This window comes from Macrobrachium nipponense, chromosome 9, assembly GCF_015104395.2.
Source record: "Macrobrachium nipponense isolate FS-2020 chromosome 9, ASM1510439v2, whole genome shotgun sequence".
In the NCBI taxonomy this organism is placed as follows: domain Eukaryota; kingdom Metazoa; phylum Arthropoda; class Malacostraca; order Decapoda; family Palaemonidae; genus Macrobrachium; species Macrobrachium nipponense.
The window spans coordinates 44,875,679-44,891,985 of record NC_061110.1 but is presented as its reverse complement, the minus strand read 5'-3'; the positions used below and the strand labels follow the sequence as shown (position 1 = coordinate 44,891,985).

The 16,307-nt window shown below is 43.4% G+C and overlaps 1 protein-coding gene across 3 annotated transcripts in view; it reads left to right on the top strand.

The window, feature by feature from the left end:
• Positions 1-16,307, top strand: part of LOC135218416 (neurexin-4-like) — a 516,193-nt gene that overhangs the window by 213,971 nt on the left and 285,915 nt on the right. For all 3 annotated transcript variants that reach the window (XM_064254722.1, XM_064254720.1, XM_064254721.1), the window contains one exon: positions 2,496-2,722. In XM_064254722.1, the coding sequence (XP_064110792.1) occupies positions 2,496-2,722 (227 nt within the window). The remainder of the gene's footprint in view (positions 1-2,495; positions 2,723-16,307) is intronic.

Sequence of the window (16,307 nt, the reverse complement as noted above, 5' to 3'; positions counted from 1 at the left end):
GAGTTGAAGAAAAAGAAAGGGAAAAAATGGATAAGTATTAAGATCTGAAAATAGAAATAAGAAGGATATGGGATATGCCAGTGGAAATCGTACCCATAATCATAGGAGCACTAAGCACGATCCCAAGATCCCTGAAAAGGAATCTAGAAAAACTAGAGGCTGAAGTAGCTCCAGGACTCATGCAGAAGAGTGTGATCCTAGAAACGGCGCACATAGTAAGAAAAGTAATGATGATAATAATAAAAATATTGATAATTAGTAATAATAATAATAAGGTGCTGTTAAAGGGATGGATTAATCAAAGCTATTACTACTATCACCAGTAAACATGTAACTATCCTTATCTTTGTAGAATCCTGGATCAGATAAATTTAAAAGATTAAATCAACTCTTGGATTGTGTTTTTTTTTTCAAAAAGAGCATTACATTAAAGTAATTTTGTCCCATTTTTTATTGTCATTCTTTTAACCCATGTCTCTCGACCAGTAGACCCACGTAACCCCATTCCAGAATGTAGTTGAACTTGTACATGACTGCCTAATTTTATGTATGCAACTTACCAGAGCACCAGTGAGCATACCGATATCAGTGAAGTGGCATCTCTGTCAGAGGGAAGCGAAGCAGAGGGGCTCCCAAGTTCTAAGCGGAACGTCACTGCTGCCGTACTTTCAGGCTAGAAGTAGGGCTGACAACTGAAGAGCAGCTGTAAAGAAACAAAATAACATGCTCTTGCCCTGAGGAAAGAAGATATCTTCTATCCTGTGAGATGGAAAAGAATCATTTATGTAAGGATAAAAGGAAGGAAGGGAGTGAGCCATATAACCTGCGTCCCTCAATCATGACTGGTCCTGCAAGCAGATGGGAAGAATGCAATCATATGCCATTAAAATTCTTGTTGAAGAAGTTTAGGAATGTACTCCTATGCTAGACAGGTGGATCCTAGCATAAAAACCTTGTCTGCAACACGAACCCCTAACATCTCGAACATACTCAAAACACAAATTCTGAAAGACTAAAATACGTTCCCAGCAAATGCGTAACTAGTTGATATCAAAGATACATAAAACATTAATGTCATAATACAAATGTTTTCAAAATATCTTCAATATAACAAATGTAAGAAGCTAAAGAACAAAATGTAACTGGCCCCTCTCTCCCTGAAGGGGTATATCCCCATAGGAGATGGACCAGCATGACACGTAACACAGCCGATGACAATGCGGAGGAAAAAGGTGTGAGGCACATCCACTGCAATTTGCTTGTCCCAAAGGAAGGTCAACACAGGAATCAGGAAGGCTGTCTAAAAACGATTAGGTAAAAAAGAAACTGGTTTGGGAGGAGGAGAGCAAAGCAAAAGTCAACTCTCCAAGGTTGTTAAAGAATGACTGGTGTGTCGAGGTTCCAAGCCCGGTCAGTTACCAATATCCACTTCATATACGCATGAGTTGCCAGATGCCACAGATTCCATGCTTTACAATCTGTGATTGATTTTAACTGGATTCCATCTGGCCCTAGAAGATTATCTTGTTGTTACGACCTCAGGTTTGTTAGCAGTGAAAAATACAAATTCATTAAAAATTTGTCATTTTCACTACGCGCGGCAGCTAGAATTTGAAATTCGCTGTAGCGCACTATTGTTCTTTGTTAGGTGACTACCCCGCCACCACTGGGGGGGCATGGAACCAACCCAGTAAAAAAAGTTGTGTTCTGCCGCTTAGGAACGCAACATACCTTCTCAGCAGCAGTGTATTTGAATCTGGTAGAATCTTTGCAGTCTATGTCTGGCATTTGGTGAAGTACTCTTTCTTTGGTAGCCGCTTGGCATTGATTTGCTTATATAGGAATCCAGTATTTAAATTTTTTCTTGCTTTTGTCAAACCTACTAGGCTTTGTTTGCACTAGCAGCCGGCATGTCTGATTTGAGTACACAAAGGATACAGGGCTATGCCGAGCCGTGTATTTAAGCATAAGGGTATGGACCTCTACCAGCAAAGACCTCCTCAGATCTGATCAGATTCTTGGACATGACAAAGCAGAAAGAGAGTAAAGTTCTATCTTTGAACCTTTTTGATTAACTACTTCTCTCCTAAAGTCAGAGCATTACCAAACTATACTTAATTATATATATGTGAAGTCCATTATTGTTTCTCATGAGATTATACTAGCTAAAAGGTGTCGAAGTTGTTGTGGCTGCCTATGGTTTGGAGGCTTTTATCCATGTCAAAACTGGATCTGCATTATCTCGTAATATTTGTAACTGATTTTACTCCTTTTGTAATTGTGCAAATGAGGGAGTTGCTTGAATATTTTGATGTATGTAATTTTTCTTGTTATTGCTATGTTAGAGTTCCTTTCCTTTGCAAGGATGTTATTTATCGTTCAAGATTTATCAGGTTGCACAAATAAAACTATTTATGATTAATGGATTTTTATGGAGACTATTGCATTTTAGAATAATTTTTATTTATATGTATGTATAATTTTAATTTTTGCAGATGATGGCAAGGTGTTTTCCTATCTAGGACATAAACATGAAATGACAACAACAGTTGATAGTTTTGAGAAACGAGGTTCATATGTGCAAGATATAATATATGATGCAGGGATGGATCAAATTGAAATATTTGTTAACCGATCTACTAAGTGTCGACAACGCATCCACTACGAGTGTTTGAAAGCTAGACTGTTCAACACTCCCTCTCCCGAAAATCAAGAATTCTTGGTAAAGTTATATACTATTTTGACAAAAACCATCTCTCACTCATATTCTCTCTCTCTCTGATGTGGGTATTGAGGTCATTATATGCTGTTTGAAAGATACTACGGAATATTTGCAGTAGAGGAGATATGTATTTTGTTTGTATAATGATTTTCATTTCTGAGCTTTGGCCTAATAACTGTAACATTTTCAAAGATTGAGTTTAATAAATTGGAACTGCAGTGAGACAGGGATGGAAAAATGGAAGCTCAAAAGCATTACCTGTTGCTGTTGTCAGATACACATTTCATTAGTAGAATATGAAGAAATGGTATTGAAAAGGTTATACCTATGATGTCTATGCCCTTTCTTTAGGATTATCTTCCTTATTGTAAGTTATAATTTTATGCCAGCTTTTCCTTGGACAATTTATAAGTCCTCATTTGCTTCCTTTCTTTTCTGTTTGCTCTTACCCATTTCAGACCTTCAATCAGGTTGAATTTGGAGATTTTTGTGAAGGATTTCACCTTGGTCAAGATGCAACAGTCAAGGTGTTCATATCTGTTTTTTAGAATCATTATTTTGACAGTTATATTTTTATGCTGGGTTTTCCTCTTGATGGGTTAGATGCCTTCATCTACTACCTCTGTCTGTCACTTGTATCCCTTATTGGTCATTGTACAGCCACATCATACCTACCTTCCTAAACTGATTGTTCCTCCACCTGTCTGAACATTTGCCCAAAACTTTTTGATATACGAAATCCTCAAATATTTTCCGGCCTCTTAATATCACATCCCATACAGCTTCTTTATGTGCAATACAAACTTCTTAACACACCACAGCCATAAATCTCATCATATTATGGATGTACTTCTTTAGAATCTCCTTTTTCTTGTAAATGCTTATTTGTACATATACAACTTACCTGGTAGTTACATATAGCTATAATCTCTGACGTCACGGCAGAATTTCAAAATTTGCGGTAGCGCTAGTTGATAGGTCAGGTGATCCCTTCCCCTGCCCCCTACCTGGGTACTAGGAACTATTCCAGCTAAGCTCAGATTTTTTCTGTCGTGGAGTCGGTAACTCCTGCTCCCTTTCGGTTGAATTTCTTCGTCGGTCATACGATCTTCGTCAGGATTTTTGGTGAAGTACTCTATGATTTTGCGGTTAACGGTGTTGATTTACAGCTAGTTAGGCATTTTCGCTAGGAATATGTCAGATTCTAGTTTAGTTCATTATAGGTTTTGCAGCAAGGGCTGTAAAACAAGGTTGTGTAAGGCTAGTGTGGATCCTCATACCATTTGTGTGTCTTGTAGGGGTCAATCTTGCTGTGCCAAGGAGCTAACTGAGAAGGAGTGGAAGGCATATAACAAGTATGTTAGGAAACTGGAAAGAGACAGAATTAGGAGAGCATCAGCTAGGACTTCTTCTTTGGTGTCTCAGGAATTAGTTAAGTCAGGAAGAATCTGTCACTAACATTCCGATTTCTAATATTTCCCCCAACCCAGACTCTGTAATTCCCGAACCCGACACTGTTGCCGATCTTAAAGTCCAAATGGACTCTAAATTTAGTGTAATTCTCACTGCCATGGAGAAGATGAGCGAGACAGTTAAGTCACTGTCGGAAAAGGTGTTGAGTGCAGTGCCTAGTGCGAGTGTTGTGGAGGAGGTGACTGCTTGGCCCTCTCGTTCTCCTAGACCTAAGCCTCTGCCAGACTCCCCAGCCCCTGGGAGGAGACATGCTGACAGTCCAAGGGAGGTGAGCGGGACTTGCTCCCGAGCAGTTGCCCCCTCAAGCAGTTTTGTTGCTATTTCCCAAACTGCTGCTGAGCGCCACCGAAAAGGCGACTCAGGGAAGTGGCTTTCCTCCGTTTCTAGTTCGGAGGACTCTCCGCGCAGGGGATGGCGTTTTCCGGACGAATCTCTTCCATTGAAGAGAACACGCAAGCTTTTTCCGGGACATGTTCCCAAGAAGAAACCTTCTTTCAGGCGACAGGAAGGTCCTTCGTGTAGTTTTTGGGAATCTCCAGAGAGGATTTCGTCTTCGCAGGAAGAATTTTCCAAGCGCAAGTCTCCCGCGCTCAAGGCAAAGCGTAATAAGAGAGCTTCTAGACTCGCTTTGTCTTCGACTGCCAAGCGTCATGATTCACGCTCGGATTCTCCCGTTTTGTCTTCAACTGCCGCTTCTAGTCGAGAATCAGCACCTCGAGAGGTGTTTCAAGGTAGCGCCAGTTGACGCTTCCGCGTCTGTTCCTGCCGCTCCTACTTCTGCCAAGTCGGATGCCGCCGCTTTTGCGTCTGCTCCTCCTGTTTTCCTTCAAGATATGCAGTCTAAGTTAGACAATATCTTAGGGCTGCTAGGTCAATCGCAAACGTTGACGCGTAATGAAACTCCGCTCGCTTTGGCGCCAGACTCTCAGCTCGCGCTCAATCCAGTTGGCGTACGCTCGTGCGTGACAGCTCACGCTCCCCAATGTCCACCCTCCCCACCCACCCTGCCGCCTACCCTGCCGCCTGCGGTACAGCCGGGTACTCAGCAGATGCAACCGCAAGTTTCTTCGTTGCCGAGTGCAGATCCAGTTCACGTTCCCCTTGCTGGAGCAGTGGATAGCAGAGTGGATATTTTGTCAGAGGAGGAAGAACTGGGAGGACATTGTTCCGTCGGCCTTTCTCCAGTCTCTTCTAAAGAGAATCTCTGCGAAGAAGACTTTCCGGAAGTAGAGAAGGAGTCCGTACTGTCTTAATTACAAACTACTACTGAAATTTTTTGCCGACAACTTCTCGGAAGATTTCGCTCCTGCCGCCCCTCCTTCTCCAGAATCGCAGTATGCGAGGGATACCAGGACGAGTTCCTCGAATTTCATGAAGCTGGTGCTTTCGATTTCAGCCAGAAAAGCACTGAAGAAAATGGATGATTGGCTTAGTGTGAAAAGGGATCAAGGGAGGACAGTTTTTTGTTTTCCTCCCTCCAAACTTTCTTCCAAGAGTAAAGTTTGGTACGAAACTGGGGAAGCCTTCTCTCTGGGAGTCGCTGCCTCCTCCCAAGGGGACTTCTCCAGTCTAGTCGACGCAGCTCGGAGATCCGCCCTTAATTCCGCCAAGATCTTTTTTGCCTCGTCGGAAATGGATCATCTTTTCCAAGAATGTTTTTAGGGTACTGGAAGTGATCAGTTTCCTTGATTGGTCCATTGGTGCTCTCGGGAGGAAGGTCAAGAGCTTTGGCCTGTCGGAGCAACAATTGTCGGAATTTGCGGGAGTGATGTCCTGTATCGATAAAGCCATCAGGGACAGTGCATTGGAGCTGGCTTCGGTATTTGCGATTGGAGTGCTGAAGAAGCGACAGTTGTGGTGCTCCTTCACTGCGAGAGGAGTATCATGTTCTCAGAAGTCGGCATTACTGTTCGCTCCTTTAGATAAGCGCTTTCTGTTCCCGCAACCCTTAGTAGCGGAGATCGCAGAGTCGCTAGCGCAGAAAACCACTCAAGACCTGGCGCAATCAACTAAGAAGCCAAGGACAGTACAAACTACAGTTTCGCGTCCTGCAACGAATCCGGAACCCGACAAGCCCTTTCGGAACAGATCTTCCTCACGCCCTTTCTCCAAGACGCGAGGAAGGACAAGATTCGTACCCAAAGCAATCAGACCTTCAACAACCAAGAAGTGAGAGTGGGTACCTCTGCACGCCAGTAGGAGCCAGACTGTAAGAGTTTTGGCAAGTCTGGGAGGAGAAGGGGGCGGAACTGTGGACAGTTTCTGTCATCAAAGAGGGATACAGGATCCCGTTTGAAAAGATCCCTCCCCTGTCGATGCTCCCGATCCCGTTTCCTTCCTACTCGCAAAATTCAGGAAAATGCTCTATCCTCGAGGAGGAGATAGTATCCCTTTTAGAAAAGAAAGCCATAGAGACGGTCGCTCTTCCACCTTCCCCAGGCTTTTACAACCGCCTCTTTCTAGTCCCCAAGTCATCGGGGGGTTGGAGACCAGTGCTAGACGTAAGTGCCTTGAACAAATTCGTATACAAGACGAAATTCTCTATGGAGACCACCCAATCGGTGCTAGCCGCTCTTCGACAGGGGATTGGATGGTCTCCATAGACTTGCAGGAAGCATACTTCCACATCCCCATACATCCAGCTTCAAGGAAGTATCTGCGTTTCATGTTCAACGAAGAGTGTTCCAGTTCAGGGCAATGTGCTTCGGTCTCTCGACAGCACCGCAGGTGTTTACAAGAGCTCTCACACCTGTGGCCAGATGGCTTCATTTGAGAGAGGAATCAGGATTTCTCTATACCTCGACGACTGGCTTCTTCGTTCGCAGTCGAAGGAGAAGTGTGTGGAGGATCTTCAAGTCACGCTTCAGTTAGCAAAGGAATTAGGTCTGATAGTGAACCACCAGAAATCACAATTGGTCCCGTCCCAAGTCAGGACTTATTTGGGAGTACGGATGGATTCAGTAGTTTTTCGGGCTTTTCTGTCCGATCAGCAGGTCAGTACGGGCCTCAAGAATATACGAGACTTCATGAGGAAGTCGCAATGCTCAGCCAACGACTGGATGAGCCTGTTAGGGATGCTGGCTTCGTTGGAGCAGTTAGTTTTTCTGGGAAGATTACACATGAGTCCTCTCCAATTCTATTTGAGAGAGCACTGGGAGCGAAAGAAGGTGCCAGATTCTTTCGTTTTTCCAATCCTGGAAGGAATCAAGCTGCAACTGAATTGGTGGAACTCGGAGGAAAGACTGTTACAAGGGAAATCCCTCCATCCGTTGAGCCCGAACCTCAAACTGTTTGCCCAAGCATCAGATCGGGGATGGGGAGCGGCGCTACAGGAACTGCTGTGGGCGGAAACTATCAACGTAACTCTCCTAAACGTAAGAGCAGACCAACTCAGCCGGAGGAATCAAGTTTTAGCGACCGAATGGATGTTACACGACCATGTATGCCGTCTCCTGTGGTCTGTTTGGGGCCAACCGATGGTGGATTTATTCGCCACCAACAAGAACTTCTGACTTCCTCTTTACTGCTCTCTGGTATCGGACAGCCAAGCCCTTTCGGTGGATGCGATGATGTTCAATTGGTCGGACCTGGACCTATACGCTTTCCCACCTTTCAAGTTATAAGAGCAGTTCTAAACAAGTTCGTGAACCATTGGAACACAAGAATGACACTGGTGGCCCCATTCTGGCCAGCGAGGGAATGGTTCCCGGGACTCCTACATCTCCTAATAGATTTCCCGAGAAGACTACCCGAACGAGTAGATCTACTCAGACAACCGCACTACAGGAGATTCAACAAAAACCTATCCGCTCTACAGCTGTCTGCGTTCAGACTATCCAACATCTCCTCCGAGAGAAAGGATTTTCAAGGTAAGTTGCGAAGTCTATTGCAGCAGCAAGGAGATCCTTGTCATCCAAAGTTTATCAGTCCAAGTGGGCTAATTTTAGAGACTGGTGCAAACGATCTGGAGTCTCTTCTTCTAAAACCACTCTAAGTCAGATCGCGGATTTTCTCCTTCATCTGCATCAAGTGCGCCGTCTTTCTCTTTCGACAATTAAGGGATACCGTTCTATGCTTGCCTCAGTGTTTCGCCATAGGGGCATTGAGGTTTCAAGCAATCAGGATTTGACTGATTTGCTTAAATCTTTTAATACATCCAAGGCTCAGTCTCCAAAACTAATATGATGGAATTTGGATGTGGTCTTAAAGTGGCTGATGTCTTCCAAGTTTGAACCCCTGGGATCTAAGTTCGCTTCGAGACCTTACGAGGAAGACTATTTTTCTGGTTGCGCTCGCTACAGTTAAAAGAGTCAGCGAACTGCAAGCACTAGACAAAAGAGTTGGCTTTGCGGAAGGAAAAGCAGTATGTTCCTTCATTTTAAACTTCGTAGCGAAGAATGAGGATCCTTCTCGACCATGGCCATGCTCTTTTGATATTCGAAGCCTTACGGATTTAGTGGGAAGGGAACAGGAGAGACTTCTCTGCCCAGTGAGGGCGCTTAAATATTATTTAAAACGCACCAAGACGGTCCGAGGCCCGTCTTGTAATCTCTGGTGCTCGGTCAAGGATCCGTCAAGGCCCCTTTCCAAGAATGCTATGTCGTTCTTTTTAAGGGACTTAATTACAGAGGCGCACACGCATCTGCAAGAGAGAGAAACAACCATGGCGAGAGTAAAAGCGCATGAAGTGAGAGCAGTGGCGACTTCTCTAGCATATAAAAAGAACCTGTCTCTAGAGGCGATACTCCAGGCCACATACTGGAGGTGTAAGTCAGTGTTTGCGTCATTTTACCTCAGCGACGTGCAAACGACTTTTGAAAATTGCAGTACCTTAGGTCCCTTTGTAGTGACTGGCACAGTGTTGGGGGAGGGAAGGTAGGAAGTCATTCCTTCCTTACTTTTATTATTGTGGTGGTTTGGTTTTTACGGTTGCCTGAGAGAACGGAGACTATTAGAGTTCTCAGTCAAATTAGGGTAAAGATAAAGTGTGTTCTAAGGTTAGTTTTTATACATTCAACTTACCTGTCAGATATATACATATCTATTACTCCGTCGTCCCCGACAGAAATTCGAATTTCGCGGCACACGCGGCAGGTAGGTCAGGTGATCTACCCCCCCCCGCCGCTGGGTGGCGGGAATAGGAACCATACCCGTTTTCTAATTCATATTTTTTCTGTCGCTTGGAATGTAAACAACGTTTGCAGTTCCTCCTGATGGATTTTCGTGTTTCATCGCCATCGATCGTCTGGGCTAACTTTTGCAGGGAAGTAATGGATCTTTGGTTCGGCATACGCTTTTGTTAACTTTTAGTAATTTTTTTGATAAAATTAACTTCGAAAATTTCGAAGATTAGTGACATGTAACTACCGAAGTTTTCTGTAGACACTCATGCACTTTCACGAAAGTGAATTACTTATACTTTCATGAAAGGGAATTACTTATATTTATTCATTAATAAAATAAGTGTTAGAGTTTGATTGAGGAAGTGCATATCTTTCTTCCTAGTTGGGGAAGTCAGAAAAGTAACTATCCTTTAGAAGCTTTATTAGCTCTTGTGTTAACGAGCAATTATAGTAGTAACAGTACTAGTAGTTGTTGCATCCTCATCACCTTCTTACTCCGCAGTATCTACAATATCATATTTGCAAATTGTAGACTTTGGATATAGTTCAAATGCGAACTCTTAGAACGTAAGAAGTGAATATAGTGTTCCCCCATTACAATGGAGGGTGCGTCTGATCGGCTCTGTCTCGCTCTCAGGTCTAGACCTCTTCCAAACTCACAAGCCCAGAGGAGAAGGAATGTCGAAAACCGTAAGGAGGTTTCAGAGAATCCCCACCGGTCAGGCGTCCCCTCGGCAGGTTCTGTAGAGCGTCCCAGACTGCCAGGGATAGCCATTGGAAAGGCATCCTAAAACAGTGTTTCTCCCTTTTTATGCCTACTGTTCCACGATGGATAGGAGAACTTCGAATGAATGAAATGGACAAAGATCCTCGTATAATGCCTTCTGGTAGAATTATTCAAAATGAGAATGACATTAATCGATCCACCATTCGAAATCAGGCGACGATTTAGCGCCTTCTAATATTAGAGATCATTCGATAACATTTGTGATAAAGTCATTGTTCGAACATTTTTTCGCAACTAGACGAGAGCGCTATCCCATGGGGGTATGAAATTGTTATTTCAACATAAAATTCCCCATCGGTGCATTTTTAGATATAGATCTATTCTGATGAGAACCATTTAGATTATTTGTCAATCGAATGAATTATATGGATCTCGTTGAGTGATGAAGCATATATGTATGACTTTTAAGCTTCTAGCTCCTACCATGCTTAGGACAAATCGCCTTAGGACTACGGTATGGCAAGGCATATACACATACCGAAATTTATGCTATAATGGTCAAGTGAAATCCTTACAAAATTTCCCTAAATTAATACGGTTTACCTTAATGTAACAGTATTATAGAGGATTCTATTACGCTAGAGTATGAGTTATATGATGCTATTGTGTCTTCGAGAAGTGATCGGAGAAGCATATCTTTATTGGTGAATTGAGAGTAGGATAGAAATTTTTCTTCGTGTTGGAAGAGGTTTCCATGAATTACCAGTACCCTTCTAGGACTTTCCTAGGAAGAAATTGTTTAAAAGGATTGTTTAGACGACACCTATTTAGTTTCTAGACTTGTCGAAGTCTCGTTCGCTTAATTATGCTTATATAAAAACTTCCTGAAGTTCGATAATTTTATAAGATTCCTTTATTTAATGGAGTAACTGGCAACTCTGGAAAGGGAAGGCCAGACAGCTTTCGAAGACTGCTTTCCCTTTGAGAGTGAGAGTGAGACCAACGCAGTACAATGTTGTTCTCAGTCGTGAGCGGTCTTTTACAGCTCTCTCTCCTGCGGAATGGGATAACTAACCGTATCTCTTCCCTACAATCGTGGTCTTAGCCTCGGATTGAGGGAATACTGAAGCTATCATAAATAAAATATTGTCTGCCTTTTGTTAGGAAGTTTTCAATAAGAAAGATATTACAACCTTTCAATGCTGTTTACCGTAGGTAACATGATTAAAGAATTAACATGTGCAAGGATGTCGGGTACCATAAAGAGACAGATGTTCTGGCATATAACATAAAGATAATTAGTAGGAGGCGCCAGCCCGGCGCAGAAGCGCCAGCCTGGTGCAATAAGCCAAGAGCACCATCCAAAATATTTCTCGTTCAGGAAAAAAAAGGGGGGGGGGATACGGAAGAATTAACCGAGGAAAGAATAATTCCCCTTCCGATATACTCGAATTAGAGGAAAATTGAGAAGAAACATCCAACTATGGAAGTACTGTAGAATTATAGGATTCTTACAGCACCTCTTCTTATTTTGATATCGAGATTTCCTGACCACGGTTGCTAGTAATGGGCCATAAAAGCTCCAGGCAGGCTTTAACCAGGCGATAGGCGCCAGCCAGGCGCGGAGCACCAGCCAGGCGCGAGGCGCCAGCCAGAAGCGTGACGCCTCCCAGGAGCGAGGCGCCAGGCAAGCGCGAGGACGCTGCGAGGTGCGAGGACGCTGCGAGGCGCAAGGACGCTGCGAGGCGCGAGGACGCTGTGAGGCGCGAGGACGCTGCGAGGCGCGAGACGCCAGCCAGAAGCGTGACGCCTCCCAGGAGCGAGGCGCCAGCCAGACGCGAGGCGCCAACTAGGCGCAAGACATCAGGATCTCCAATTTCTCAGTATTTGGAGATAGTCTTTCCAAGAGTTTCCTCTTTGAGAACTGACACAAGATCAGTTTTTTTTCCTGACAGGGACACAAGTTGTCGCACAGGCGGCCGTGGCCCTTGTTAGGATTAACTGAAATTGCGGAAGTCTCTAACAAGAACAGACTTCTCATGTCAGGTAATATAGTGGTCGCGTGAGCGACTTCTTTCTTGGCAAGAGGAGTTGTTTTGGGAGAAACTTTCTTTGCCAGATCAACCCTCTACTGACAATTATTCTAGATATCGCACAGGCGAATGTAGTACATGTCAGGATAAGTGGGTTCTTCTGCTTTATAGACCTTTACATGGTGAAGAGAACCGATATCTTGAGAGGTCTCTCGCTTTCCTCATCCTTATGAGACTAGGGATAGAAAATATTTCGGACTCATAAGTTAATCTGGGTGCAGGTTTTAGAAAGACCTTGGCAACCCCTTTTTTATTGCACGTTTCGGCTAGTCCCTTGAACCATGCAGCTCCTCTTTCTCCTCTTTCATTGTTATTAACAGGATGTTATATTATCCTACTCATATGTAAACATATAACAAGGGAGACCTTGTAATGTTTTGGTAATGGAAAAGACTCGTAGGAGCTCTCAGTATTGGGTGAGAGGCTCTTTCAAGTATTTGAACCGTACATTACGGCCTGATGTCCTAGGATAGGAATCTTGAATGATTCTCCTCGATCCTGGATCATTTATTAGGAGAATAGGATAATAATAATCTGTTGTTTTGCAGAATAACGATGATAGATTTTTCCATTCTCTCGTTGCCCAGGCACGAGGACGGGAAGAAAGAATATAAGAGAGAGGTAGCAATATACGCCATCTTTATTTTATAGAAAGGGGAATAAAATTTAGTCTTTTTTTCCACTAAAATATAAACTCTTTACAGAATGTAAGACAAAGGGCGTCAAAGAAAGAGAGGATAATACGTTATGCCTCATTTTAGACTTAGAGAGGTTGGATTCACAGAGGTCACGTTCTTCTCACAGCAGGTTTTGGAAGTCTTTTCCAAGACAGTCTGAATATTCTTTCAGCATCTATTTTAAATGGACCTTAACAACCTCTCCACTCTGAGTCTGTCTGCGTGCAGACTGACCAGAAGTGGACATGAAGGAGAGGATGTTTCAAGGTAAATGACAGTAGTCATGGATAAGATATATAATTTCTGCAGATCGTGCTAGAGGGAATGAGGAAACTGTCCTCTTCCGATACCTCTGTGAACCACATAGCGGTTTTTTCTTCCCTTTCAGAGGGAAGAATCACCTTTGTATATATCTGCTATCAAAGAATGCAGTAAAAGGCTATACTCTGTCTCTATAAAGGGAATTGGAGATAGCAGAGCATTAAGATCTTCGGGATCTTATACAATACCTCTATTCGACAAGACTAGGAGATCTTATAATTACAATGGGATCCTATTTGGGCCTCAGATTCCGTGTTCTGACAAGATGGAACTACTGCTCATCAATGTTTCTCTTGGTACTAAACGACCAAAAGGACGAGTGAAATTTTTGGGTTGGTTTTCTTGGATCTGGAATCAAATTCTAGAAAGACTCGGCAATGGGTTCCTGCCAGCATGGTATGTTTGGCAAAAGAACTAAAACCTTTTATTCCTGGATCAACGCTTTCAGATAAAGGATTCGTTGTCCAGGCAATGTATTTACGTTGTCATCTACAAAAGAAGATAAGGTTTAAACGTTTGCTGACAGAGTCTTTGGAATACGATGAGGGCTCAAAACTACTTCCCAGAAGGTTCGAAGAGATATATTTAAAGAGCTAGAAATCAGGAATCCTCCCAATTTCAGCTCAGAGTCTCTTTAGACTTCCAGGCTCTTTCCCTGCCTTCGTGCAAGGATAGGGAAGATTTTGCAACGAGAGAACTCATCAACATGTAGGAAGAGTGCTCGTTAGCAACGGAAGTATCAAGTATGATCCTCCTCGGAGGAAGACTGGTCTCTCGGACTATTAGATTTCCTATCGTCTACTGGATGTAGCTGACTAAAATTACCTCCCCTTGTTGCAGAGGCCATAAACTCAAAGTGGCAGAATTTCTTCCACCCTTTTCCATTCTCCTGATAACGATTGTGGATGTTCAGACTTTCGGACAATGTAGCGCCAATCAGGCGCCAAATGCCAAACAGGCGTAAAGACGCCAGAGCAAGACAATCCAAATAAACACTGTCATTGTCTGATGAGGAGAAGGAGTAGGCCTCCAATCTGGCACAGATGCGCTAGAGGCGAATAAATCAGGCAAATAAAGTGTCCGAGTGGACATCGCCAGTTTTTCATCAAGACTCTTAACAAGCTCGAATCTCCAGCAACTGGGGAGAAGTCAGCCAGGCGCGAGGAGCCAGCCAGGCGCGAGGAGCCAGCCAGGCGCGAGTGAGGCGCCAGCCAGGCGCGAGACGCCAGGCAGGCGCGAGGCGCCAGCCAGGGGCGAGCCGCCAGGCAGGCGTGAAGCTCCAGCCAGGCGCAAGCCAGGCTCTGGGCTTCATCCAGAAGAGATCTATTTCAAAGAAAGCCCTGGTCTTCTTTGGAACAGTGGAATCTCTAAAGCACTTCTTGAGTAACTTGATGATTCCTTCAAACAGCTAAGAATTAAAAGCGCTTGAAGTGCGAGCTTTTAACAATTCTTGTTCTTTCCATAACAATATGTCGTGAGAGACATATTAGCTGTAATAACGGGAGATGCAACTCTGTGTTGACTTCTCTTTGCACGAAGGAGATCAAGTGGGCCTATGAGAGATCCTTCTCTCTTTGTTATATGTGTCCACGGATGCGTTGCTGGGATAGGGAGCCGACTCTGATCCTTAACTAGTGAATTAAATTTTTTTTTTTTTTTTTTTTTTTTTTTTTAACATAAGTGTATTATTTTCTGGGGTTATTTGAAATGAGTTTGGGGATAGCTCTTTCAATTAAGCACAAAACCACAAACCCTCGTGTTAGTATCAGGTGATCGGGATCGGTGTTGTGCTCCTTAAATTATGCCAATAGGCATTGGTGTATTGTCATGTAAGTGGATAAGACCCCATTGACAAATGACCACTAGATTCTGTCAAGTAAGTGGATAAGACCCCATTGACAGATCTACAAGAACTCTTAGCCATAGGTCACATCCTCGCTGAGGCTCTTGAGACGAAGCAGACTACTAGCAATAGCTAGGAAGTTGACCCTTCGTCTAAACACATAGGAACCAAGGTTTTATTTATTTATTACCTACAATGTATGTTGTTTACCTGTCTATTCAGTAATAGCTGTCTTTGACCCTCCACCAATGGTGTGAATCAGCTATGTATATATCTGACAGGTAAGTTGAATGTATAAAAATGATATTGTTATGATACAATAAAGTTTTATACATACTTACCTGGCAGATATATACAATTAAATGGCCCACCCAGCCTCCCCTCAGGAGACAGCTGGAAGAAAAAATATGAATTAGAAAACGGGTATGGTTCCTATTCCCGCCACCCAGCGGCGGGGGGGTAGATCACCTGACCTACCTGCCGCGTGTGCTGCGAAATTCGAATTTCTGTCGGGAACGACGGAGTAATAGCTATGCTATGTATATATCTGCCAGGTAAGTATGTATAAAACTTTATTGTATCATAACAATATCATTTTTAATCGTTTGGGGTTAGGTGATCCCTCCTTATTTCTTCGTTGTGGTACTGCGCCCAGAGAAGTAGCATTTTGGATGTCGTGTCGCATACAGGTTACGCCTTTGTCGACATGCACTCCTGTAAGCAACCAGCGACCAGGTCCATACACCCCGCTGTTGCTCTAAGGTTAGCGGATTACAGAGGCAGTAATCGCTAATTCGGCTACCTTAGCAGGTAAGGAACTATTTCAGTCTTCTTATTCAATTATATTAAGCAGTAGTTAGCTGTCACTGACCCACCTCCTAAAGGTGTCAATCAGCTATATGTAACTACCAGGTAAGTTGTATACGTAAAAATTACATTTTTATGTTAAAATAATGTTTTATGTATACTTACCTGGTAGTTACATAACAAAAGCCCACCCTCCTCCCCTCTGTGGACAGGTAGGCATAAAAAAATCAGAGCTTAGCTGGAATAGTTCCTAGTACCCCGGTAGGGGGCAGGGGGGAAGGGATCACCTGACCTATCAACTAGCGCTACCGCGAATTTTGAAATTCTGCCGTGACGTCTGAGACTATAGCTATATGTAACTACCAGGTAAGTATACGTAAAACATTATTTTAACATAAAAATGCATGTTTCTGCTGTACAGAGAAGCAAGGGTTTATTACAAGTGTCATAAATATTCTCAGTGTGCTGCAGGAACACTTCTTGACCAGTAATTTAGCACTTTGCATTCCAGTAATATAAGT